We start from the raw sequence: 27,991 nt of genomic DNA, 5'->3' as shown, positions 1-27,991 counted from the left end.
AGGTCCAGGGAGAGCAACATGACGGAGGCGGAGGTGTGGCAGGGCCTGGAGAGGCTGCGGCAGCTGGTGGCGCCCCGGCCAGAGGGCGAGCTGGATGCGGATCAGCGCAGGCTGGCGGCAGAGATGCAGGGGCTGCTCGACTCCAGGGGAATCACCGTCGAGGCCGCCGTCAGACAGGTCAGCCAGGCACTGGATGGCGCGCTCCGCCATCCGAGCCGCCCCAACCTGAGCTCAACACAGTGGGTCTCGCACGGTGGGGCACGAGGTCTCCACACTGTAGAGTCGTGTGCCATTGCTGCAGGGTTTCTCTCTCACTCACTCATCAAGTATTACAAGCCTGTCCGCAGCTCGTGGTCGTGCGGTAGCGTTCTCGCTTCCCACGCCCGGGTTCCCAGGTTCGATTCCCAGCGGAGTCAGGGATTTTCTCTGCCTCGTGATGACTGGGTGTTGTGTGACGTCCTTAGGTTAGTTAGGTTTAAGTAGTTCTAAGTTCTAGGGGACTGATGACCATAGCTGTTAAGTCCCATAATGCTCAGAGCCATTTGAACCATTTTTATTACAAGCCTTAAATAATAAAATACCGCTAATTGCTATGTTTCCTGATTTTTGCCAAGCCGTTCCATTGCATAGCTCAGGCATGGGCAACATCCGGTGACCTGTGGGCCTGATTCACATACTTACTTAAGCTCCCAGGGTGGCTTGTCATGTGATGCAACAGCAGCGCTCCTAGCGCATAAAGTCAAAATTATTATGTAACATTAATGTACAGGGTGTCCCAGAAATGTTCTGGCAAACTTCCAGGGGTTCTAGAGGGTGCTTTGAGGATCGAATCGAGGACAGGGTGTCCCAGAAATGTTCTGACAAACTGCGAGGGGTTCTAGAGGATGCTTTGAGGATCGAATCGAGGACAGGAACCCATCTCCAGAAACGTCATTCAACAATGCTTCACAGAGTCGAAATTATAGGCTCCGGCACCTTCAGCAGTGAGTGTGACGGACGGACGAAATGTGTCGTAATGTTCATTATTTTGTGAATGCAACAAAATAACTGCCACTGTCACCAGTGCTGAAGATGGAGCTAGCTTCTGTGTAGAAAGCTCTTGTGTCCTGGGAATGTGACGCTCTGTTGCCCCAGTGGATGACTGTTTCATACACGGGTTTCCTCTGCAGTTTGTTTTTCTCCTGGAACCCTCTAAAATCTCAAATGTTTCTCGGTACACACGACAAAAATAAACTGCAGATGGAACCCCATATCCGAAACCGTCATCCACCGACGCAAGAGAGCATCGCTTTCAAGGAGACAAGGCCTATCTACCCAGCAGCTGGCTACGTCTTCTCCACTGGTGATCGTGGCAATCAGTCGCGGTCACTGAATAACAAACAACACTGTGAGGCATTCCGCATTCGGTCCATCAGCATACGAAGTCACGTTTGCTGCCGAAGGGGGTGGCCTAATGGCAGACACCGACGTCTATAATTTCGAAGCCCTGTAGCATCATTGGATGACATTTCTGTCCACCTGCTTATCTGACTGGTAACGTGTTTTTGTACAATGCAGTGTGCCCGAGTTCGATTCCTGGCCAGGGTTTGAGATTTTCTCTGCTCGTGGACTGGGGTTCTGTCATCATCATCATCTCATCATCACTGGCGCGCAAGTCGCCAAATGTGACGCCACCTGAAATAAGAGTTGCACTCGGCGTCCGAACTTCCTCAGATGGGGCCTCTGGGCCAACAACGCCACACGATCGTTTCATTTCATTTTTTCTGGACACTATTTGTTTCTCAAGACACCCTCTACAACTTCTCGAAGTTTGTGGCAACATCCCTGGGACACCATTTATTCAAGGTAACGCACTGATATAAATGGCACCTCTTTCCCGCACGCCAAGCCAACAAATTATGCTCTGAAACTCGCGTTTTTGAGAGTACTTTCATGTTCACCATATCTTCAGGTGTTTACACTTCTTTATGTGTCGTGAACATTGTTTCTTTACCTACAACATTTTACAATACTTGTCTTGAAAATTTTCTTTGCAAAATCCTGCAATGTCGTTAGTAAAGAAACAGTGTTCACGACACGTAAATAAACATAAACATCTGAAGATAGTGGTATTTTGAAACTTCACCAGGGAAAAACAAACGTCTGTAAATGCAAGTGACTGCAGCTAATTCACTACAAATTACCTTCAGTTTCCGCAGTTTCAGTTTCTAATACATCAACAAGAATTATTTACTAACTTAATACAAGGAAGAGTAGAAAAAAATACGGCAATGAGGCAGGTAGTATGTCTGCAAGCAAACAGCAGTAACTTCGCGATTTTTGGCCACAGGCAGGTCTCTGTAGTTTTTGAAGCTTACCGTGTTAATAATCATGAACATTATTAGCAAGCATTTTTAAATACTTGTGCAAAAATACTTTTTGACGACTGATCGCTTGGGTATGGATAGTTTCTGTAACACTAAATACATTAAGCCATCATTTCTTTGTAAATTTTAGAAAGTTTAAAAGCCTAACTCACCCGAACTTAACATATATTGACTGTGTCATACAGAAACCAAATTGAATAATGCGAATTTCCGAAAATGTGTCCCAGACATAGTGTAATGTGAGCGCCCTAATATATCTTCCGTGCACCAGATTGAAACGAATTGCAGGCCACATCCGGCCTGCAAGATACCAGTTCCCGATCCATGCCATAGATCAGGTTACTCTCTTAGAAAAATTTACTGTAACTTTTAACATTCATAGCTTTACACACAACATGTTTCAACCATGCTTAACAAAAAGTTGTGCTGAATAATTCAAATAATGTAGGTAAGAGAGTAAGTTATAGCAACTGTGGAGAAATCACAAAGTGATTCCCACAATGTTCAATTTTTGGTCCACTCCTTCCCTTTACATATGTGAATGACCACCCAAAAAATCCCATTAGAGCGAAAGTACCAGAAGAGATTTTTTAATGGTTTTTGAATGAATTTATTTATGTAGTTCACACCCTCATTGTAGCACTAAAATCAGATATCATACTACAGAGTCTACAATGAATAAGTATAGATTTTTGCAATCAACAGTTTCTTCCTTTCACAAAACCACTTCATTTGGAGTGATCTGGCAGCTTGTTTTTCTGCAGATACCAGATACTTTTTCCATTGTGATGTTTTGAATGTCAGTTGTATGTATTTGTTCTTCAGAAGCAGCTTCTCTTATCTATGTTCAACTTGATGTCTGGTAATGTTCAGTTCATTCAGATCCACTTGTACTTTTTTAAACTAGTTGGTTTTTGCCTTACTTTTCCAAAAGTAGTCAAAAAGTTGTTCAAGAGTCTAGTATTCGATGAGTGAGAAATGTGGGCAAAAAATGTAACTCGTCTTTTTTGCATCCCATCAACAATAACTTCATTTTCTTGGCAAAGCACTGAATTGTGTAAGAGTCTCCACTGGCCATTAACTCGATGTTTTTTTATTGATAGTCGTTAGGAGTATTCTGCTGTTAACTTTCTGCAATTTGTCCGCTGTTGCTTGAGTGTTTAGTTCGAATAGTGTTTCACTTGCCTATGTTACCTCCAGTTTAACGACATAGGAATAATGACGAAGTTTAGCATTTATTTAAAGAGATCCTTTTTTGTAAGTTGACCACGTAGTTCTCTGTGCTTGTTGTAGTTTTAATGTTCTACTATCTCTTGATGCTCTTTCATCCCAAGTGATAAAATCATTAAGAAATTTAAACTTTTGTGCCACCTTAATTTTTTGAGAATTATGTATTATGATATGGGATGTGTCATCAGGTATGCATTATTTCCGTCTTCTCAAAAGAAATTTGCAATCTAATCTTTGCCACTAATCGTTCTACTTCTTCTGTCTGAAATCTTGCTCCATCGATACTGTTTGCTAACAATACCATATCATCTGAAAATGCAAGACAGTTAAGTAGAATGTTTCTCACAGTCATAGCAGATTTTGGACATATCTTGTTTCATTCGCAAATGATTTTCTCCCGCACTTAGGTAACGCTCTTCGAGACAATCCATCACCTTGTTGAAGTCCAGTTCGATTCTCAAAAGAACAGAGAATTTCTTTTCTGAACCTTGGTTTAGATTTCGTATTTCGAATGATGACTGTAGTTAGGTTGATTAGTTTCTGATGTAAAACAAATTCTGTAAGAAGACAGAGATTCACGACAGGTACTAGCACAGACTTTCTTCAAATCAACGAAGGTAATCCCTAGCCCCTGGCCCTTTGGTATTTCTTTATCCATTTAAGACTAATAATTTGATCTCTCGTAATGTAGCAGATTACACAAGCCAATGATGGAAAAACTTTTTTGCTGGAAATACCTTATTCTTATGTTTTTTAACGTGGGAAATCCAAATATGATACTTAACAAAAATATCACCCACCTTTTCGTCACATTTTACAGTTAAATTTATTAAATTAAGCGATTTATAAAGAATTTAACAGCTTTTATATAGCTAAAATAATTTAAAAATGAGGTGTAATGAATGTAGAAGACGTTGGTATCACTGCTGAAAAACATTTGCTGGCAAAAAAAGGTCGATTCTATATTTGTGGTAACAGATGGTGTTTCGTTTACTGTCAGCCTAACCTTACTTTCCTGTACATGTGCTCAGTACAATGTCTAATCGTGGTTGTAAAAACTCTGCTGACAGTTTTTGTTATATTTGTGGTGAATTTGTGATTATAAAACACCGAAGAAACATTACAGACTTTTTAAAAAAGGTTTATCTATCATACTATGGATCTAAACGTGGTGGCCAAGATAAATCTTGGGCGCTGCATAAGGTATGTCATGTGTGTGTTGAAGATCTGAGAAAATGGTCCAAAAAGGAGAAAAAAGCCTTTACATTTGCTGTTCCTATGATATGGAGGGAGCCAAGAAATCATTCCGATAATTACTACTTTTGCAGTGTTGATATTACTGGTCCTAATTCGAAAAACCAAGAAGGTAATAAGCTACCCTAACCTTCCGTCCGCCATCCGACCAGTAGGGCATGGTGTAGATGTGCCGGTTCGTGAAACACCAAATGATTTAAATTGTATTCCAACAGAAGTATTTTCTGATTTACAATCTGATTTACATGAACCAGATGATGATGATGAATTCCATTGTAATACATAAAGTCTAGAGCTCAAGTTGTTTACCGAGCTTAAAGATTTGGTTAGGAATCTGGGCTTAACGAAAGAAAAAACTGAATTGCTTGGCTCTAGATTAAAAGAAAAGAACTTATTGGCAGTTGTAACCAGCATATGTATGTAGAGAGAGAGAGAGAGAGCAGCAATTTTCCAAGTTTTTTTCAATAAGAAGGTGATTTAGTGTACTAATTAGACATTCCCAGTCTGATGAATGGGTTTTGTATTGAATACAAAAAGGAAGATTGGAGGGTGTTTATTGATTCATTCAAAACTAGTTTAAAGGCTGTTTTGTAACACAATGGTAACATGTATGCATATATACCTGTTGGACATTCTGTACATATGAAATAACGCTATGAAAAACTAGAAATTGTGCTAAATAAAATAGACTATTCTGCTCATGGTTGGATGACAAGTGGCGATCTAAAAGTAAGATGCATTTTCCTTGTTCAGCCAGGTGGCTTTATCAAATTTCTATGTTCCTTGTGTGAATGGGGCAGTAGGGCTAGGGATCAACACTGGTGCAGAAAGAACTGGCCTGTGAGGGAGTTTTTAAAACCTGATGAGAAGAACATTCTACGCAAAAAACCTTGTAGATCCAAAAAACGTACTCCTACCACCACTACATATAAAGTTAGGCCTAATGAAACAGTTTTTAAAGGCTTTGTCTAAAGATGGACCATGTTTTGAGTATCTCTGCCAAACGTATCCACACCTTTCAGAAGCTAAACTAAAAGAAGGCGTCTTTGTCGAACTTGACATTAGAAAATTGATGTTTGATGTTAACTTTGAATCCACAATGACCTTAAATGAGAAAGAATCATGAGTATTATTCAAGTAAGTCGTTACAAAGTTCTTAGGACATAAAAAAGACCAGGAATAGGTTTCTATTAGAGCTACAATGTTAAGGAAGTTTAAAACTTTAGGATGTTTCATGAGGAAAATTCACTTTTTGAACAGGATCCTTGATTACTTCCCGGACAATATGGGAGATGTTAGTGAGGAACAAGAAGAGCAAATGATGCAAAACGGGAAAAAGAAGTCCGAGTCCGAGAATGTTTCTGTGAATATTTCAATGGACAAGGACCCTTTCAGAGCAGCATATATTTGTAAACCACAGCAACAAGTAGTTGAAAATTAAACAAATGAACAGCATAATTTATCGTGTATATGCTGTTTTCTAAGTAGTGTATTTCTCTACTGTAACTGCTGTTGCAATTGAACTAGAACAATTACGGTGACTGAAAGTTAACATGATCTTATGTCTGTTACGATGGGGTGGGTTGGTCTCTCACTATCCTTTAAACAATCAGTTCGCCTAACTGGATAGGTTTCAGGTTGTCTCCCCCTTAACTCTGCGATGGTAGATACTGGTTTAGCCGACAAAATCAGCGTGGACAAAAATTCGACTAAACACCTACCACGCAAAGGCCACGTGACTCCAGTCCCTAGGCAGTAGCTGATAGTTAAACTATCGACCGTTCGGGATTGTTGCATGACTCGCATGAAAAAAATGTCTAATATTTCAAGTTGGTTTATCGTTTCTAAAACACTGAAAATGGCTATCGAGTCCGCATTTAATATTCCGACATCAATTACGCAACGTTAGTGACTGTCTGTTACAAGTTCACACCCGTATGCAGCCAGAAGGTATTTAGTGCGAGCTGATATTTTTAATCTCCTAAACAGTCACTGACCCACGACTGCTTGTGAGTTGACACATTCAGTCGTTCTGTAGACCTCTTGTGAAGAAGTGCTCGCCATACTGTCTCGTAATCTGCACGAAACACGTCACGCAGAGTTTATGCACGACATGAAATGTTCACACGCGAAAATTTTCTAAATAAACCACTCACAAAGCTCAAACTTTCACGAAATATTCAGTACTATAGTCGCTTTTCGTCAACGACACGAGAACCGATCAAACTTGCGAGTTTATTAATTTTGGAACAAATTTGATCAGCGCAGTTTAACATAGGCATTTACCAGAAGACGGCCCCAGAGCGACTCTCTCGACTCATAGCTGAGGCACAAAGCTGGAAAATGCTGTATGTTAAGCAGTCAATCAGATCATCTCGCTTACTTCTATACTCGCGGTATTTCTAGTATCAGCCAATCAGATTACCACAAGTACTTAAGACTAGAAATTCGGTATTCCAGGAGAAACTAAATAAAATTTGATGAAAACAAAATATGATTCCTTTCCACAAAATAAATTGCTGATCAACTCACTCGGACATACATCACAAATTCCCCCATTGCACAACAACCTTCTCATGCCTACATTTACGTAGTTTTAATAAAATATCACATTCTCCCTTTACATATGTCCTCCATTCGCTCACTCTGTCTCTCCAAAAGACTCACACATCCAAAACACGTTGAAATAACAATTTTCCAAAGTACTTTTAATTACGTTAGAAATCTATGTAATGAAACTAAAGAAAATTCCAGAAAATTATATTACATAAACATATCCTCTTCGTTATAGTTTCAGTTGATACTATACATCTACATCTACATGGATACTCTACAAATCACATTTAGGTACCTGGCAGAGGGTTCATCGAACCACCTTCACAATCCTCTATTATTTCAATCTCGTACAGCGCTTGGGAAGAATGAACATCTATATCTTTCCGTACGAGCTCTGATATCCCTTATTTTATCTTTGTGATCGTACCTCCCTATGTAAGTCGGTGTCAACAAAACATCTTCGCATTCGGAGGAGAAAGTTGGTGATTGGAATTTCGTGAGAAGATTCCGTCGCAACGAAAAACGCCTTTCTTTTAATGATGTCCATCCCAAATCCTGTATCATTTCTGTGATACTCTCTCCCACAGTTCGCGATAATTCAAAACGTGTTGCCTTTCTTTGAACGTTTTCGATGTACTCAGTCAGTCCTATCTGGTAAGGGTCCCACACCGCGCAACGGTATTCCAAAAGGGTACGGACAAGCGTAGTGTAGGCAGTCTCATTAGTAGGTCTGTTACATTTTCTAAGTGTCCTGTCAAACGCAGTCTTTGGTTAGCCTTCCCCAGAACATTTTCTGTGTGTTCCTCACAATTTAAATTGTTCGTAATTGTAATACCTAGGTATTTAGTTGAATTTACGGCTTTTAGATTAGACTGATTTATCGTGTAACCGAAGTTTAACGCGTTCGTTTTAGCACTCATGTGGATGACCTCACACTTTTCGTTATTTAGTGTTAACTGCCACTTCTCGCACCATTCCGATATTTCTCCTAAATTGTTTTGCAGTTTGTTTTGATCTTCTGATGAATTTATTAGTCGATAAACGACAGCTTCATCTCCAAACAATCGAAGACGGCTGCTCAAATTGTCTCCCAAATCGTTTGTATGGATAAGGAACAGCAAAGGGCCTATAACATTACCTTGGGGAACGCCAGATATCACTTCTGTTTTACTCAATGACTTTCCGTCAGTTACAACGAACTGTGACCTCTCTGACAGGAAATCAGAGATCCAGTCACATAAGTGAGACGATATTCCGTAAGCACGCAATTTCACTACGAGCCGCTTGTGTGGTACAGCGTGAAAAGCTTTCCAGAAATCCAGAAATACCGAATCGATCTGAAATCCCTTGTCAATAGCACTCAGGACTTCATGTGAATAAAGAGCTACTTGTGTTTCACAAGAACGATGTTTTCTAAACCCATGTTGACTGTGTGTCAATAGACTGTTTACTTCGAGGTAATTCATTACGTTCGAACACAATATATGTTCTAAAATCGTACTGCATATCGACGTTAACGATATGGGCCTGTAATTTAGTGGAATACTCCTACTACCTTTCTTGAATATTGGTGTGGCCTGTGCAACTTTCCAGTCTTTGGGTACGGATCTTTCGTCGAGCGAACGGTTGTTATATGATTCTTAAGTATGGAGCTCCGAGGATATTTACTTCTACTTTATTCATGTTGGCAGTTGTAGTTATAGGTGAATACATTAGAGTCCCTAACTCAAATTCACAATGCCAGCACAGTTATTGTGTTTTAGGTAAAAATTCATATCTCCGAAAGTATTAAAGTTATGAATTGAAATTTTAACAGTATAGTTGTATTATCCATAGAGTTTGATATACTAAGTATGAAAAAGATAGATTAATATTTAATAGTACACCCGATTAACCGTCATCTTCGGGACCGTGGTCGTGACGGTTGAGCGAATAGACGGATAACAGAAACTCTGTATTCCTCCAAAACATAACCTCAATCAATCATTTTATGTATAGACACATATCACTCTCACAGTAATATAATAATATTTCTGAGCGAAAACAAATTAAACACGATTGTAATAGCAAATAAAACTATTTATTACATGATAAAAACATCCGTACAGTAGCTACAAAAGTTGCAAAATACGTAATGTACAGTACTGTACTGTACTATAAACTTACAGGTGAAATAGTTTATCTAGCTTGGAAATAGTCTGTCAATTTCTTCGGCCTCTGAATGGCTAATAGTTTGTTTTTCTTCATGGTTTGAACACTCGTCTTCGTCAACACTAAAAATTTGAAAACCCCAGTCCAATTTGTCACACTCTAACCACTCTGATACTTCTTCTGACTTCAAATTTCTGCTGATTTGTAAATTATTGCACAAATTGACCATCTCGTCAACTGTCACACACTCCGGTTCCTCCGATTGTTCACCTCTAGATTGAGGCCAAAGTTTATTCCATCCGTTCTTGATATTTGACACTGACAAATCACTCCATGCACTGGCAACATTGAAAATGGCATCTTTAATACTGTAAGACCTCCAAAAGTGTTTTACAGATGTTGATTCATCAGATGAGAGCAAACTTTCGATAAATATTTTTCTATAACGACGTTTCATGTTTTCGATAATTCCCTGGTCCATGGGCTGTATAAGTGAAGTTGTGTTTGCTGGAAGGAAGAGACATGTTATGTTGCCGTCATCACTTTTCATTTCACAAGTGGGGTGCGTTGGGGCATTATCTAATAGCAATAGCGCTTTCTGTGGCAACTTTTTTTCAGCCAAATGTGCTCTAACTTGAGGTACAAATTGTTTGTGAAACCAGTCAGAAAAAATTGATTGATCCATCCAAGCACTCTTCTGGGCGTAGTATTGTGCAGGGAGAGCATTCAAATTCAAATTCTTGAATGCACGAGGTTTTCTTGATTTCCGTGACAAGTGGGGGTAGCCCATGATTAAGTCCTAAAACAACACGTTTACGTTTTTCAGACATTTTATCAAGTCACTGTATCACACACACCTGCACTAAATACGGCAGTGTAAAATATTAGTCAATAAAGCTTATTCAATTGGAAAACACGTAACACTACACAGCCCGCTAGATACACTGCGACAATTACAGTCTTCTCGCCACAACTGGAAACCGATCCAGTGGTGATTGTTGACTCACAAGTGAGACAAAGACAAGAAAAGGGGGAGATGTGTTAGCACGTCAACTGAAGGTCATATTTTATGTACCATTCTACGGCGGGCGGGCACATTCACTTCCCACTAAAATAGAGTAAATAAACAAAGCGAACGCGTCACTGTACCTTAGAGCATTCTGTTATTACAGTATTATTAAGCTGTTACAGCAGTGACGGTTAACAGAAGCTTACGGTTTAAAGAGTGACGGTTAATCGAGTTTTTACTGTACTTCTTCAGATTGTATGTGTGACGTGCTGCACGCAGCGTTAAGCAACTACACGGCTTGCTCGGCCCAGTAGCCAGCGTCAGCTGTGCCAGCTTGATGACCATCTGCTCTCGTCCCGGCTCCACGGCAAGCTACGCTTTCAATGCAAGACGACAACTCGGAATAATCTCCTACGTTACAGAGTTACTCAATAACAGTGGCGGTATCTACTTAGACTGGTTACTGACAAACAGCCAAATTGCGGCGTTGCAGCTATTATTAAAAAGCTGTAATATTCTTCCATCATGACGTAATGGATAAGGCTTTCTTTTCCTTTTGGATAGTTGGTATAATCTGAATACTCATCTTGATTAACAATTATTTTACTGCAGGTTCGTCTACCCCAGGCCGAAGAAAACAGCGAGTTTTACGTAGTGCGAATTCTTGCAAATCGTAAGTCTCGTTTTAGTTGGAAAACAAAGTCATGTCGTAATTAATTAAAATCGGCGTATTTCAAAAATGGTTCAAATGGCTCTGAGCACTATGAGACTTAAAATCTGAGGTCATCAGTCCCCTAGACTTAGAACTACTTAAACCTAACTAACCTAAAGACATCACACACATTCATGCCCGAGGCCTGCGACCGTAGCAACCGCGCGGTTCGAACTGAAGCGCCTAGAACCGCACGGCCACAGCGGCCGGCTCGGCGTATTTCAGTGACAAACATAATATTATCTTCGAGTATTACTTATAATATTTCTTGACTGAATTTCAGTGCACTTAAATTCCTCCGTTGGTTTACAGTGAGGTCACAAAAGTCATGGGATGCCTCCTAATATCGTTTTCGGACCTCCTTATGACCGGCGCAGAGCAGCAACTCGACGTGGCATGGACTCAACAAGTAGTTGGAAGTCCCCTGCAGAAATTTTGAGCCATACTGCTTCTATAGCTGTCCATAATTATGAAAGAGTTACCTCTGTAGAATTTTTGTACACGAACTGGTCTCTCGATTACGTCCCGTAAATGTTCGATGGGATTCATGTCAGGCCAAATCATTCGCTGGAATTGTCCAGAATGTTCTTCAAACCAATTGCGAATAAGTATGTCCCAGTGAGATGGTGCATTCACATCCAGAAAAATTCCATAGTTGTTTGGCAATATGAATGGCTGCAAATGGTCTCCAAGTAACCGAACATAACCATTTCCAGTCAACCAGTTGGACAAGAGGACCAAGTCCATACCGTGTAAATACAGCCCACGCCATTATGGAACCACCACCAGCTTGCACAGTACCGTGTTGACAATTTTGTCTATTGCTTCATACAGTCTGTGCCACGCTCGTACCTTTCCATCAGCTGTTATCGACTGAAATCGGGACTCATCTGACCAGGTCACGGTTTTCCAGTCGTCTAGGGTCCACTGATATGGTCAGAACCCACCAGAGGCGCTGCATGCGACGCGGTGGTGTTAGCAAATGCACGCGCGTCGCACGTCTGCTACCATAGCCACAACGCCAGATTTCGTTCGTCGTTCATCGGACATCGACTTCTGCTGTTATTTCGCCCAGTGTTGCTTCTCTGTCAGCAGTGACAACTCTGCACAAACCCCGCTGCTCTCGGTCGTTACGCCGGGCGCGGTGGCCGAGCTGTTCTAGGCGCTACAGTCCGGAACCGCGCAACTGCTACGGTTGCAGGTTCGAATCCTGCCTCGGGCATGGTTGTGTGTGATGTCCTTAGGTTAGTTAGGTTTAAGTAGTTCTAAGTTCTAGAGAACTGGTGAAACGTCGTGTGGCTAGGGCCTCCCGTCGGGTAGACCGTTCGCCTAGTGCAGGTCTTTCGATTGGACGCCACTTCGGCGACCTGCGCGTCGATGAGGATGAAATGATGATTAGGACAACACAACACCCAGTCCCTGAGCGGAGAAAATCTCCGACCCAGCCGGGAATTGAACCCGGGACCTTAGGATTGACGTTCCGTCACGCTGACCACTCAGCTACCGGGGCCGGACTAGAGAACTCATGACCTCAGATGTTAAGTCCCATAGTGCTCAAAGCCGTTTGAACCATTTTTCGGTCGTTACGTGAAGGCCATCAAGCACTGTTGTCTGCAGTGAGGTGTAATGCCTGAAATCTGGTATTCTCGGCACAGTGTTGACAGTGTGAATCTCGGAATATTGAATTCTCAAATGATTTCTAAAATGATATGTGACATGTGTCTAGCTCCAACTACTCTTCCGCATTCAAGGTCTGTTAATTCCTGTCATGTGGCTATAATCAAGTCGTAAACCTTTTCACATGAATCATTCAAGTACAAATGCCAAGTCGACCACTGCACTGCCCTTTTATACCTTGTGTATGTGATATTACCGCCATGTGTAATGTGCATATCGCTACCACATGACTTTTGTCACATCACGGTATATATCAAAGATAAATTGGATACCGAAAATACAACTACTCAAAGATATGAGTTGTTGCTTGACATTGTCAAATCGGAAGACAAGCGATCTGTTGTGTTGAAATGTGTGGATAAAAATCCTAGGTCAAGACCGCTAAAACTCTTATTGTTTGCTAGTTTCAGCTCATTGACGATCCACCTTCAGATCAATAAAAATTACTTAATGTCGTGCGTATCAGCCACCGGGCATTGCACATCGTCATAATCTGTTGAACTACTTCGCTCTTGTTGTCACGTACACAATAAGGTACGTTCTCATGGTTACAAAATGTACAACATTAGCAACATACTGTATACCTTTAGTGCAGCCGTAATACAGCTACTTCCTTGTTCCTGAGCTGGCTGTTGTGACCGAGCGGTTCTAGGCACTTCAGTCTGGAACCGCGCGACCGCTACGGTCGCAGGTTCGAATCCTGCCTCGGGTATGGATGTGTGTGATGTCCTTAGGTTAGTTAGGTTTAAGTAGTTCTAAGGGACTGATGACCTCAGGTTCCATAGTGCTCATAACCATTTGAACCTTGTTCCTGTAGCGTGGTACGTCATGTTTACATCGACACATGGACTATATGATAATTACCACTGTCTGTCACCTTGCATTTAAACACAAGTGTGCCGATTTGAGCACTGGTTAACGTTGTACGTTATTTAACCATGACGGCCAACTTTAGTGTGTACATGACAACAAGAACGATACAGCTCAACAGATTATGACCATGTGTAATATCTGGTGGCTCATACTCACAGAACTCAGTAATTTTTATTGATTGGAAAATCGGTCTAGAACCGCGCGACCGCTACGGTCGCAGGTTCGAATCCTGCCTCGGGCATGGATGTGTGTGATGTCCTTAGGTTAGTTAGGTTTAAGTAGTTCTAAGTTCTAGGGGACTAATGACCACAGATGTTGAGTCCCATAGTGCTCAGAGCCATTTAACTGATGACCTCAGATGTTAAGTCCCATAGTGCTCAGAGCCATTTTAACCGTTTTTTTGAAAATGGATCGTCAATGAGCTGAAACCAGTAAACAATAAAGGAGTTTTTGCGATATTGACCTAGGATTTTTATCCACACGTTTTCTCCAAGATATATGTTCACTCATTTCATCACTGATACCGATATAGTGCCTATTCGCTTTAAAAATGGTTGAGTACATCAAACGAAATGGGTTTCTGAAAACATCGATGGCGGCAACCAAGAAAGACTTATGCGCTAGGAGGGTACGATCAAACAGTGAACTGGGAACTCTCAGCCCCTGCCGAACAGTACTTTTCGAGTGACTTCCATTGTTGTATTATTACCGCCAAGCAACTGCTTTCTATCAGTGCACCCCTCTCCCCCACTGACTGGCCGCGTGAATTAGTACTCCCATTGCACGGCGGTGGACGCCCTTCGCATCAAATTATTCGCTTCATGCCTCCATTTGTGGTGAGAAACAAAACGCAAAGGCATAGGACTTTCAGGTGTGTACACAGAGCCCATCTACGTTGTCGTCAATGAATAGAAGTACGAAGTAATTTGTAGGGTTATCTATAGTAAGTTATCTTGTTGCCGCTCGTGCTCACATAGCGATTGCTTACCGATGCTGTACTTCTGTTGTACGTGTGTTCAAAGTGACCGACAAACGGCTGAGGCTGCACGGCGAAAAAACTCAGAGTATATAGCCTAACTGTTGATTATCCATGTTGAAGTATGTTAATCCATGTTTACGTATCTTGTTGACAAAATTCTCAAGAACGTTGGAAACATATTATTGCTAGCCATAAGCTGGTACTTTACATGAACAGAACGGTGCATTTGAGTACAGATGTATCGGTGTACCAACATTGGTAATAATAAATTATAAGGAAATGCTCATCTAATGATTGAAATTTTACGTCACTTTTTATGTCCTAAATTTTAAGTCTTTGTCTCGCCTGTTTTTCAGATTACCAGTCCCTAAGAGCTGATGATTTTCTGCTAATTGGAACTGACAACTCTAACTAGGACCTCTAATGTTGTCAGTATATGTAAAATATTTACAAGGTGCGCTCAGCAGTAATGTCCGACGATGCTTTCGCCTGCTGGGAAGTATTATCCGCCAGATGGCTGTGAAAAAGTGAAGATTGACTAGGACAATATTTCAACTCGGTGTAATGAATGACACTCACCTTCAAAAAAATGTCGATAAGTCTAAGCTAACGTCCATAACAAACAAAAAACACACTGCAGTGTTAAATTGCTAGATTAGTGCGTAACTTGTGGAACGTAGCACATCCTATAATTTCCAGACGTTTCATTATGAAGCTATGTAAAGCGGATAAGGAATGGAATACAAACCTGTTTGGTGTTGTGTATATCCATCCTAATTCCCATGCGGATCGAGTCGGGAGATTGCAACAATATCTTTGGGCGATGTGACTGTGGAGGGGGCAGCAGTTGGTATACAAACAACGGAGCAGCAAGTGAAAGTTTCCGAGGACGCTTGTGACAGTGAGTGAGTATGGTTTGTGTTCCGCCTTTGTGCTTATTTGTGAACAGTGGAGCAAGACGAACCCATTAACAATGAACTTGAATTAAAATTGTAAACCGTCGACCTCTGTTATTTGTGTGAGTGCCTCTCCCAACAACTACGTGTTACTGACTATGCGATGGGAGAGCAAGTACCAGCTTGTCTTTAGTTTTTCGGCGACGTGACGCAAAAACCTACAGGTAAATGCTATCAGCGCGAATTTAACAGTTTATGGATCAGTTACGAGCTTTACCTGCAAAGTAGAGCAAAAATACATGTCAGCAATGATGGCGAAGTTTACGCCTTTGAATAAATCGCCATCGAAGAAACACATAGTCGCATAACGTCCGCTTGCAACTTGTTTTGAGAAAGTGATGAGCATCTCTTAAAGATACCGCATACAAAGTGCAAGGGCGACGTATCTTAGAGTAGAAATCCAGTAATTGGCCCTTGCCAAGTATGTCTGCCAGCAGACGAAATAATCCAGAGGTGCTAACTAGGTGGTGCAGCCCATGTGAAAACTTAACAGGGATGGTCAGGGAACTTAAATCTGAATTATTAGAAGAATGATGGCGTCGATTCCTCAATCCTGTGGGTAAACAGAGTAGCAGTACACGACGTTCGGCTGCCTCTGATATAGAGGAATGTTCAATAAGAGCTTTGATCAGTGACACAGGAAACATGTGACAAACGCCGTAAGCAGTATGGTGACTATAACGAGATATACTGGCGAGTTTTTCAAACGGGCTGAGGTACAGGTCAGTCTGAGACCACAACCAAACTTTTTTTAGTATCACATTCGCTAGCTTCGCCAACTCAGAACCAAACTGCTACCTTCCAACCAAACGTATACCTCGGCTAAGCTGTAGATCAATGAATTATCACAAGCAGTTTTATTTTATTTATGTGTCTTCAAATTCGTTGGCTTTGCCAACTAACAACAAAACTGTGAATATATGCACCGCAAATTGTCAACACGTGTTTAAACTAACACATTCATTCTGTCAAGTAGATATTGACGTCCGCTAAACTAACACTAAGCTTCTGAAGGTAACAAATTAATTTTCTCGAAACTGGTAAAGCATAACATTAATTAGCAACTGATGACTGAAATTTAACCTGATAAAAAGGACAAGGTGCGTCCGAATAAAACCAATTTAGCATGTTGGCTTCTTTCACTTTATGCTCGTTCTTGTATAGGCAGCTGGGAGAGAACAGGACTGTTCACACGACGGAATGTAGTTAAAATGAAACTTCGCAATAATCTGAGTTCTGAAAAGCTGAATGCTATTCTTGAAGTACGAGCAGGGCTTCGACGCAACAGTAGGATTACATGCTCCCACCTTTAATTGTTAACAAAACTGCAACAATAGTCGTATGTAGGACAGTCTACGTCACTACAATGCACAGATGATTTAATTGAAATAATACTAAATGTAAGTTTCATGAACTCAAATTAATCTTCAAATTAGCATGTGTAGTGATGCATGTCATCTGTTACGCTACTAAAAATGCAGATCCATTGTTTCCATGTTACCAGGCATATTTAATTCAAAAAGTTTTACATTCGCAGTTAACTGTATTACTGTGCTGTCCTGCAGATTTCAGATTACGAACTTAAATATAAATTCATGCTACTCTGTTACACAGTATAATTATTGAAAAAATGAAACTACATAATAATACACCTTGTTGTATTTCATCTTTTTTGTGGCTTTTTTATGAACACTTTTAGCTTATTTCATTCTGTATAGACAACACTAATTTCTTAGGATCTAGCTTGATAAGTTAAAATAGAGCCAAAACATGGGTAAGCTAATCAAAACGCCCAGTTCAGTTTGTTATGCCCTTTAATGCATCTCTCTTTGTGTTGACCTGAAGCCTTGACTTATTCTGCATTTTGTCTATCCTTGTGTACTATGGATTTATCTCCTGTGACAGTGTGGTTAAAAGAAAAGAGTTTGTCCGGCAACAAGAATATTGTGTGAATACGGAAACATACATCTTGCAGAAGCCCTTCTGAACATCTTGAAATTCTTACACTCACGTTCCAATACATTTACTTCTTACTGTTTTTTTTTCTCACAATAAAAGTCATTTTCAAACTAGACAATGACTTACACAGTGACAGTAGAAGTAAAATGAAATCATCAATCCAAAGATTGTTTTGAACACCACATTGCTTTACTAGACGTGGACCTGTTTCTTGTTCTAATATACGTGAACTTTTATTTAGATATTTAGCAGTTACTTTGGTAAACAACTGTGTTCTGTGATATTCCAAAAAAAAAAAAAGAACACATTAATCGTTTTGTCCTGTCCGATACAGATCTTTCGTTATTGAAATTTGTTGTGACAAAAACATTCTTATGGGGTTAATGGTTCGGATGATAGTGTGTTGGTCACCCATAAATGGCGATAGCTGACGCGATAATGAAGCGTATTTGGAAAGGCAAAGGGTACATTGTATGGTATTTTATTACTTTGGGTATTATGATGCAACAGGAGAGGAAAACTTTTCAGTTGTACAGCATATGGTGGCACCTGATTGAAAAGCTAGTGTTATTGCTATTTATCTATTTATACATTTCATTTAGAAAAATAAGGGACGTTACATTTAGATATTCAGAGAGAAGCCAAAAGAAAAAAAAAAAGAAGACTCAAACCATTACAACGAAATTAAGTTTAGGAATGGTGTGCGCGTGCACGAGAGAGAGAGAGAGAGAGAGAGAGAGAAACGCGCGAGCACATTCTTCAAACTAGCAGAGCTCTTACCAAAACTTACTCTGTTAAATTTAGATAGCGTAAGCGTTAATGGCATTAATACAGTACACAGTTCAAATTTCAGCGATGCATTTGTCTTTTGTTAATGAGTACCTTGACTAGTTCCACACCCCTGAAAGTTCTCCTCGTCAAGAGATCTACGAAAGACGATGAATGAATCAGTTAATATATGAAGATAAATGTACGCATGAAGAAAAGAAAGAAAGAAAGAAAGGGTTCTTTTTATTTCGTTGAATGCTCTTTATTTATTGTGATGTTTCTGCACAGGTGAATTTGAGCATCAAATAGTGCGTAAGAGATTAGAAATATCCATAAAAGCAGTAGTGAGCAACTTTTACACGATTTCGTTCTTCACCCATTGTAATACACCCATAAATAAACGAAAAAAATATTTCGACCGTGACAGGACTCGAACCTGCAATCTTCGGATCCGAAGTCCGACGCCTTATCCATTAGGCCACACGGTCAGACGAAGCTTAGATGCTACAGTACGTTATTTGTTGCAGTAAATATTCAATAATATTAATTCTGTTTTTAAAGTTACTATAAAGATGAAAAGTCAGCCGAAGCACAGTTGCATCAAAACTCTTTTCGAACACGTCATGCGATATTCACACTGTTATGAGTAACAGGGTGTTCCAAGAGATTAAATTAGTTAATTTATCGAGTTTCAAAGTCAGACTGCTTATTTAACTGATTACTGCGTTTTCAACTTGAGGAATTCAGGAAGCAACCCATATAAAATTTTAAGGCAGCGTGGCGACTGTCTAAAATTTCACTTTAATTTTAGAAAGTCATCTTACATAAACTGTGTACAAAACGTTTACAGTAGTAAGATAAATTGAACTGCAGCTCGAGGTAATGTACTTACAGTAGGCTATCCACAGTGTCTTTCGATTGTATTTAAAAATTAGTTGTTTGATGTCTTCAGAATTTATTTTTGTGTCCAATTATATGTGAAAATAGCTAAGTGACTTATTAGATAAAGATCTGTATTGTACGAAGTAAATTCATTTTTTGCTCTCAGATTGTAAACAAATGTTGATTTCCTGTCAGATAGTACTGATGGAAGGCATCCAGATTGTTGATGTCCAGTTTTCGATTAGTATTTGCCACAGCATAATTCTCTTCGAAGACTGAAGGACGAAGTTTCTGTGATGTTCAGAGGTTTGTTTAATGTGGGGAGAGTGTCACAGTGATACTGAAGGAACTGAACGGAAGATAGACAAGCTATCCCGAGAAATGCTATTAACAAAGTTTCCCGAACCGGCTTTAAATGATCGCTCTAGGAATATCCTACTATCCTCTACGTATCACTTACATAGGGATAGTGAGGATGAGATTAGAATAATTACTGCACGCACACGGGCATTCAATCTATCTTTCTTCACGCGCTCCATACGTGAATGGAACGGGAAGAAACCATAATAATTGGTACAATTCGACATACCCTCTGCCATGCACTTCACGGTGGTTTGCAGAGTATAGACGTAGATGTATCTGTAAAACCCCTGCAGGCCTGCAGGATAAAACTGGTATTCAATTACTTATCTCAGAACGATTGTCAAATGTTGGCAATAAAATAACCTGACCACTTAGGTACAGACTGTAACAATAGCAATAAGAATAAAACATTAAAATGATGGAGCGTAATGCAATAATAATAATAATAATAATAATAATAATAATAATATCATAATCTATTTCACAGACGCATCATGTAGACTGGTACAAGACACTCTAAATAAGAACCACACAGCTCAATGAACTAAAACAAAATGAGAAACAAATGAACAATTTTATTTGTTTGTAAATAAAAAATGCCTTCTCTTGCTGCACTGTATTTTATTCTCCCAAACGTGTTTGCATTTTTTCTCTTTAAAGCATCATCAGTGGGATCTATAATGATACAGTTACGCTACACTTTTGTTTTGATATGTATTATTCATAGATTATAAAAGTTTATTCCCCAGTCTCTTGTTGCCTATGACAGCTTCTGGTAACAGGTGAGGCTAAAGTGTAAAAGATGTGAGAAAAGTGTATGTAATAACAATAAAAACAAGAAAACATCATTGATGCACAACAGGTCAGGAAGCGTAATTACAGCACAAACGCCACCACTACTGTCGAAAAATTCTCAAAATTAATAACTCTCTAAGCAAATTCTTCCTATTAATTTTAAGGTGATATGGTGTCAAACAATAAAAACGAATAAATGCAAGCCTACCTGCTCCAGTCCACTTTCACAATTACTGTAATTTCATGTGAGCAATCACTATAAAACATAAAATACAAAAGCTACTGTATTTTATGCGCAAAATTAGAAAAAGTCCATGCAAGTTGTATAATATTTCTACTGTAATAAATCGAGGCCCACAGAAATAACACATAGGTGTTGAAACATGTTTGGGTAAATAGACAAAAGAAGAACATTGTGTTTTGCAAAAGGCAGAGTTTAAAATCCAGAATACCCTCTTGTCACTACACGTTGTAGAATACAGAGATTACTTCGGGTGCAAGGAATACCGTCACTGGAATCATGAAGTTTGGGAAACGATCACCTGTAGTGATGGGTAGCCATTGGCAGACTACAAGCTCCTTGAAAACCACGCAGAGCAATGCATTCCGCTTGCACGAAGGAAACGGCTCATAAAAGTGATGGAAGTATTTCCGTGTGGGGCAGTTTCACGTGGAATGAAACGGCGCCCTGAAGGCGTTACCCATACTGTTGCAGCAGAAATCGCATTGTGACCACTGCCCAGGCATCCCTACCGTGTTTCTGCCACGGCAGCTACGCCTTGCACTTAGCATGTCAGCGTACAGACAGGAACTAAATCTTTATCAAACGATCTTAATGAAATGATTCATTAAATTTTTTTTTCTTTCACATGTTACAGCCTCACATCGCTAAATAGAAATCAACTAGCAATCTTTTCATTGTTAGTGACAGTTACTATTACGTTTCGCATTTAACTAACCCATCTGTCAACTACTGCATTGAAAAATGTCGTTCTTGGCTACAGTACATCTGATGCACTGTAGGTTATATTTTGTTGCATGAGAAATGTAGTTATCACATCTAAGTTACTTTTAAAGTTGAAAACAGAGACACACTTTCCAATCGAGACAAGAAATATTTTAAAGACTTTCTCACACTGATAGGAGTTCATTGCTGGCGAAATTTACTGCGATGGCATTCCACGGAGGTTTCATCAGCGACATTTGGTGCGGCAGCACCACAGCTCAGAGACTTGTGGACATGGTGAAATATCCTCTGCAGTCATCGTCCACGAGACCACACAGTTCTGTTACACTGGTCAACAATATTTTGTCACAGAGCATACGAATATTTTCTTTAGTACAGTTGTTGAGCCAGTATTCAAACATGAACTATGTTTCTACATATTCACCCAGTTTTCTTTCTACCCATTACCTCATGTCTATAGAACTCCTTGGAAACACTTCACTTTTGTTATAATGACAATTTAATGGCCGGCCGGAGTGGCCGTGCGGTTCTAGGCGCTACAGTCTGGAACCGCGAGACCGCTACGGACGCAGGTTCGAATCCTGTCTCGGACATGTATGTGTGTGATGTCCTTAGGTCAGTTACGTTTAAGTAGTTCTAAGTTCTAGGGAACTGAGTCCCATAGTGCTCAGAGCCATTTGAACCATTTTTGCCAATTTAATGATTCTACATGTGTAACTGTTGAAAAACATACGTCTTGTTTACAAGAAATTCTCATACATGACTCTTAATTCAGTAATCCATCACCTGAAATTGACGGAGGTTTAGCAACAATCCTGATTAGTTGGGTCAATTGCTTTGTATCCCTGTAAAAAGTAGAACTTCTTTTTAAATTCAGTGGAGAGTTGGCTCCTAGAATAAACCTCAATCCTCTTGTAAAGAAGTGATACAAACTTCATTCTGGATATAAGGTTGGTGGCCAGGACAAAAAACAGTCTCCACATTTACACGCTACGTGGTGTCGTCAGTCATACGACCACACTGACGCCTGAGAGATCGATCCGCCGGAAGCGATTCTCTCGGCAAACGGAACAGAAGAACGGCTGTGCTAGCCAAAGAGTACACAGCCAGTCGCAGTACTCAATGCTCGCCGCGAGGCGCCGCTAGACCACTTCATGTGCAGTAGAGGTGGGCCAAACGGTTATTCTGTAGTAACCGTTATCACAGTTCCAGTTATTCTTTGATAACCGTTATCGTTAACCGTTATTAATAACTGCCAAGTTATTTTTCGCTAGCGAATACCGAATACTCCGACAGTTAAATAACCACATAGTTGGAATCCATCAGTTTAGTTATCAGTATAACTGCGAGTAGTGTGAAATAGCAGGAATGTCGTATGAATCGTGTCATAACCTTAGCTTATTAACTCCGGGTACATTTTAGTTGATGTTAGAACGATTATTAGTGTTTCATATTATATGTTTGTAGGTTATCGGTCGCTATTAGAAATATTATCTTCGCAGCTGCGACAGAAAGTACGCGGAACTTCGCCAAAGCACTGTTTAATTAAAATGTTAACAACGTGCGTTTTTAAGTATGAAGTAATATGTAAACTGAGTACTGTAGGTTAAATTCGAAGCTTAATTTCTTGTGCTGCTCACATAATAGAATAAAGTGTACAGCCTTGTAATACAACAAAAAATATACGCAGTGTGACAGATTCGTTTACTCCTGTGCTGTAAAAGCTAGTCCTATTGGGGAAAGTGTGAGTACGCTAATCCAAGTTTTATGTCAGATTTGCAAACTGCTCAATTTCTCCAGCGACAGCATGTTTATAACATATGAAGACATGCAGATCGAAAGGGTTGACAGTGTTACATTTCTGGGACTACAACTCGATAATAAATTCAGTTGGGAAGGGCATACCACATTTTTTCATTCCATTATTTCATAAGGGAGCATATTCTGTGGTAACTTATCAAACGTAGCAAAAGTTTTTCGCATGTAAAAGCGTGTAATAAAAATCGTTTGTGGTATCAATTCAAGAACATCATGTTGTGGTATCAATTCAAGAACATCATGTAGGAACCTGTTCAAGGAACTTTGTATTCTAACCACTGCTTCCTAGTATATTTATTCCTTAATGAAATATGTTGCAAGTATTTCCAACCAATAGCTTAATACATAATATCAGTACTAGAAATGGGAACAGCAATCTACATAAAGACCTAAAATTACTTACCTTGGTCCAAAAGGGGTCCAATATTCAGGAACATGCATTTTCAATAAACTGCCAGCAAGTCAGCAACCATTAAAAACTTGGTTTCAGATAAGGCACGGTTTACAGTGTGTTTGAAAGACTATTTGATACAGAAGTGTCTGATTCCACCCGTCATCAATATGCCGGAAATGGCTATTTTAAGTGTGTCTATGACGTCACTACATACACATGGCAACAAACACGAAGATACATATAAATAATACAATAACATTTCCCACCAAAAATACAATCAAACCAATGGGACAACTGCAGGAAGTTGGGGGTTTTAGGGTGAGGACAAGCAAGTAAAAAAACACACCATGATCCCAAAATACTAAATGAAGAACAAAAAGAAAAAAATACAGCATTCTGGTACACCAACAAAATCTGCAGGAATCGGACACTTCCCTTGAACAATATAGGTCAACTATAGGTGACCATACCAAAACACCAATACCCACAACTAAAAGTACGAAAATTGGAATCAGACATTTCCCTTGACCTACATAGGTCAACCTCAGATGACGATACTAAAACATCAACACACACAACTATGAAAATGGGAATCGGTCATTTCCGCTGACCTATATAGGTCCACCACAGCTACTGATGCCAAAAAACCAACACCTACAACTGCGAAAAATAAAACCACAATCCCAAAAGTCCACAAATCAATCATTCCTACATAAATTAAATCACATTCAATACTTCATAAATACACAAAACATCACAGCTAGGAAAAAAAAAATTAATTACCACCAGCAAATTCCGGCACTGCAACCTAGATCGACAGCCGCCCCCCCCCCCCTCCACACACACAAAAACCAACTCGTAAACACCGTGCCGTAATGACATTCACACACCACAACACCTTTACGTCGAAGCAGACGGGTGGAATCAGACGCTTCCATTGACCCCTCCTTCTACTCTGTAGATGAATATCGTAACAGAGACTGATAGACCAGCTTAGGTAAAAATTCTGCTATATTTCAGTTTTGACAGCACTTGGTTGCAACAGTCAAGATCGGTTATTCTGTGTACGATAAATTTATTAAAAGTACGTAACTGTGTTTTATTTTGTCAGTGTACCAATTCTGTAAATATTAGCAGTTACTGTGATATATTCACATATTTTGACAATCTCCTGACAAATGATGAGGATAATAATTATTATATTCCACTGTATTATGTTATACTTTCTGACATGTTATTTGTCATTCGCGATGGCCAGCGGCTATTTCCGCAGCAGTACGAAAATATTTGTTCGCTCCAGTTACTATCCTTTCTGGAAATATCACCTGGAACTACGACCTTTAACTGGAGTCACCGAGTCAGGAACGTCTAGACACACAGTTATTCCGTTACCAGCTTCCAGGTTATCTGTGGTGGTAGCCCGATAACTACCAGATAACTAGAACTACGAGCCAATAACGATAACTGCCAGAGGAGAATACCGGTCTTTGACAGTTATTTCCATAGTCGCTCGAATTCCTTAGTAACTTTCCTTGTACTACCCGTCCAAGCTAAATTAACACGTAAGGCGGTGGCTTAAGGGAACGACTGTACTTGTTAATGCCTGTACTGCAGCTCCTATCAGCCACGGCTCGGACATTAACTTTATTTAATTGTTTATGCTAAAAGTAACGAAGGCCCACGAAATAGTACACAATTCTTATCAGCAGATGGCGCGCAGTCTCACAGTTATTCCCATGGTCTATAGAATGCCTTCCAAATGCGCAGTACGATCTTCGGTCAACAGATGGCGCGAGGCACTGTTGACACTAAACAGTTATTGAAATAACTGCCAGAATCAGAGGAACGGTTATCGCAGTAACCGTTACTTCTCAGTAACCGGTTATTTCTATCAGTTACGTTATTTTTTGCCACCTCTAATGTGCAGCAGGAGAGTAGTGCAGTTGTGCCAGTCTCGTAGCCGTGCTCAGTGGTCAGCCAGCGCCGACGTTAGTCAGTCACCGTCTGCCGCTCATTCATTGCTGCCATCAATCAAGTCTTTGTAGCTCCGTTCCAAGTTAGTCTTCAAATTCACCGGATTCGACGTTCAAGGTTACGAGAGATTAATTCGTCACTGTAAGATTTGTGACTTGTGAATTATGTCATTCTAGAGACGCGTAGTCTAGTCGCGTCTTCTATAATTGTCAACCAACTGATCATGAACTACAGCAAAGTTAAGTGATAAACACTTCCTTATTTTGTTCTCCTGCTAATTAATTGTGTTTTCCTGTTGTAGCTACCAAGCAGTCTTGGCATAGTAGAACCCAAGTTTCCACCTCCTTGGCTACCTCATTTGCCACCTCATGTTGATGGACTCGATTGTGGTGGGAGATCGAGAGCCATCATGCTGTTTCACATGTGTTATACTGCTGAGAGGTAGGTAAAAAGAATCATACCGGCCGTTCTTTTTGCTATTACCTTGATTTGCAGAAAATCGCCAGATGGCCCTACAGGTTGTCATTTTCGCTTCACAAAAACAGTTGGAACCGCCTCAAAACAAACTAGATCTTGGTCTCTGTACCAACGTATCATTTGCCACGACGCCTGTTTGTCACTGTGAACAAATATCGGCACACGTGATTCCTTAGAAGTTGTGACGAGTACATGCAATACAGAAGGATTTCTACATGCTAATGCAACATTTCATAACCCACACTCTCCACAGATGTAGAAAAAAAAATTACAGTTGTACTGAAACGTGGCCTAACAGGATTGAATTACTGCTTATACTGAAGAATTAATATTATTAACTGTAATAGTAAATGAAGAACAGATAATGGATCGACTCATTTATGTGGGAGACGTTTTGGCATCGGAAAAAAAACACATGTGAGTAATTTGAAAGGCTCGCAATCAACGTTGAGGACTTTTTTATGACGTAAATTTAGAAAGATACCAATACTCAGAAAGTATGGTCATGCAACACGTTAATCTAGATGAGAAATGGCATTGTATTTAGGTCAGAATGACCTGTGACTACTTGAATTGAAAATATCATTAAACGCATTGTAACTTTAATATAAAGTATCATCACGTAGTCGAAAGCTGGATTGATCATTTGCAAATAACATCAATAAAAGAAAACACAGTTCTACATGTTCACATCTTCCAATGTCTTTTTTTTCCTTTCATGATATGTTCCCAAACGTAAAGCGCCAATACTTGAAATTTGCAGAGATGAACTAAATAAAGTAAGAGTGTAAGTGATATGCTGTAAATTACTGTCACAGACAAAAATTTGAAGTTTTATCATATTTATTCAATCCAAAATAGGTTTCACATGAAGTCATCTGTAGCCAATGACTTTGTGAACACCTCAGCTAAATGCAAGAACACCTGATCTCGTATTGAAACTTCATAATCAAATTACTAATCAATGTTCACCATTATGTGTGCGAGGTGGCTGAGAAAAGTTATGAAACTGACAACTCTACGAGCAATCTGGCAACACTGTGTTGTTCTGCTTATGTAGATCGATGCTTTCGTCCCTTCCAGTTGCTCAGCCCGAGTTTCAGTTCATACTGCCATCACGTGATTTTTTAGGGCGCCATCAGTGAAGTTGTGTTTTTGTTGCGTATTATGTAAATGTAACATCGGAATTTAGAGCAACGTTATGCGGTTAAGTTTCGTGTTAAACTTGGGGAATTCGCAAGTGTGACCTTTGAAAAGTTGAAACGGGCCTATGAGGAACATTCCTTATCAAGAGCACAATTTTGTCGCTGCCACAAATCATTTTTGGAAGGTCGAGAATACATTGAAGATGAACCTCGCTCAGGAAGACCTTCAACTTCAAAAACCAACGAAAATGTTGAACGTGTGCGTGCTCTTGTGAGATCAGACAGACGTTTAACAATAAGGATGATTGGTGACCTGTTAAACTTAAACACTTTCATTGTATATCAAATTTTGACTGAAGATCTGCAAAAGCGAAAGGCTTGTGCTAAAATGATGCCGCAAAACCTCGCATCTGAGCAGAAGGACAGTCGAAGAAATGTGCACATCTACCTTCTTGAGAGGATTGCCAGTGACAACAAATGGATCAGTCGTGTGATCACAAATGATGAACCCTGGATTTTCGAGTACTGTCCTGAGACTAAGTGGCAAAGTGAAGAGTGGCACACTAATACGCCTCCTCGACCAATTAGGTTCGAATGAGCAAATCAAAGATCAAAATAATGCTGATTTGCTTTTTTGACAGTAGGGGTATCGTTGATAAAGAATTTGTTCCTCCAGGAAAAACTGT

General features: G+C 39.9%; 1 protein-coding gene and 1 non-coding gene across 2 annotated transcripts in view; one reads left to right on the top strand and one right to left on the bottom strand.

Annotated features, from left to right (window-relative positions):
• LOC126234978 (sodium channel protein Nach-like) overlaps positions 1 to 27,991 on the top strand; it is a 187,012-nt gene that overhangs the window by 65,603 nt on the left and 93,418 nt on the right. Inside the window, exon 4 of the mRNA XM_049943717.1 lies at positions 3 to 177. Within this exon, the coding sequence (XP_049799674.1) occupies positions 3 to 177 (175 nt within the window). The remainder of the gene's footprint in view (positions 1 to 2; positions 178 to 27,991) is intronic.
• Positions 18,906 to 18,978, bottom strand: Trnar-ucg (transfer RNA arginine (anticodon UCG)). The gene has a single exon. It is a non-coding gene; the product is annotated as a tRNA-Arg (tRNA).

Source organism: Schistocerca nitens, chromosome 2 (genome assembly GCF_023898315.1).
Source record: "Schistocerca nitens isolate TAMUIC-IGC-003100 chromosome 2, iqSchNite1.1, whole genome shotgun sequence".
NCBI lineage: Eukaryota > Metazoa > Arthropoda > Insecta > Orthoptera > Acrididae > Schistocerca > Schistocerca nitens.
The sequence above is the reverse complement of the archived record's forward strand: the minus strand, read 5'-3'. Positions and strand labels throughout refer to the sequence as shown.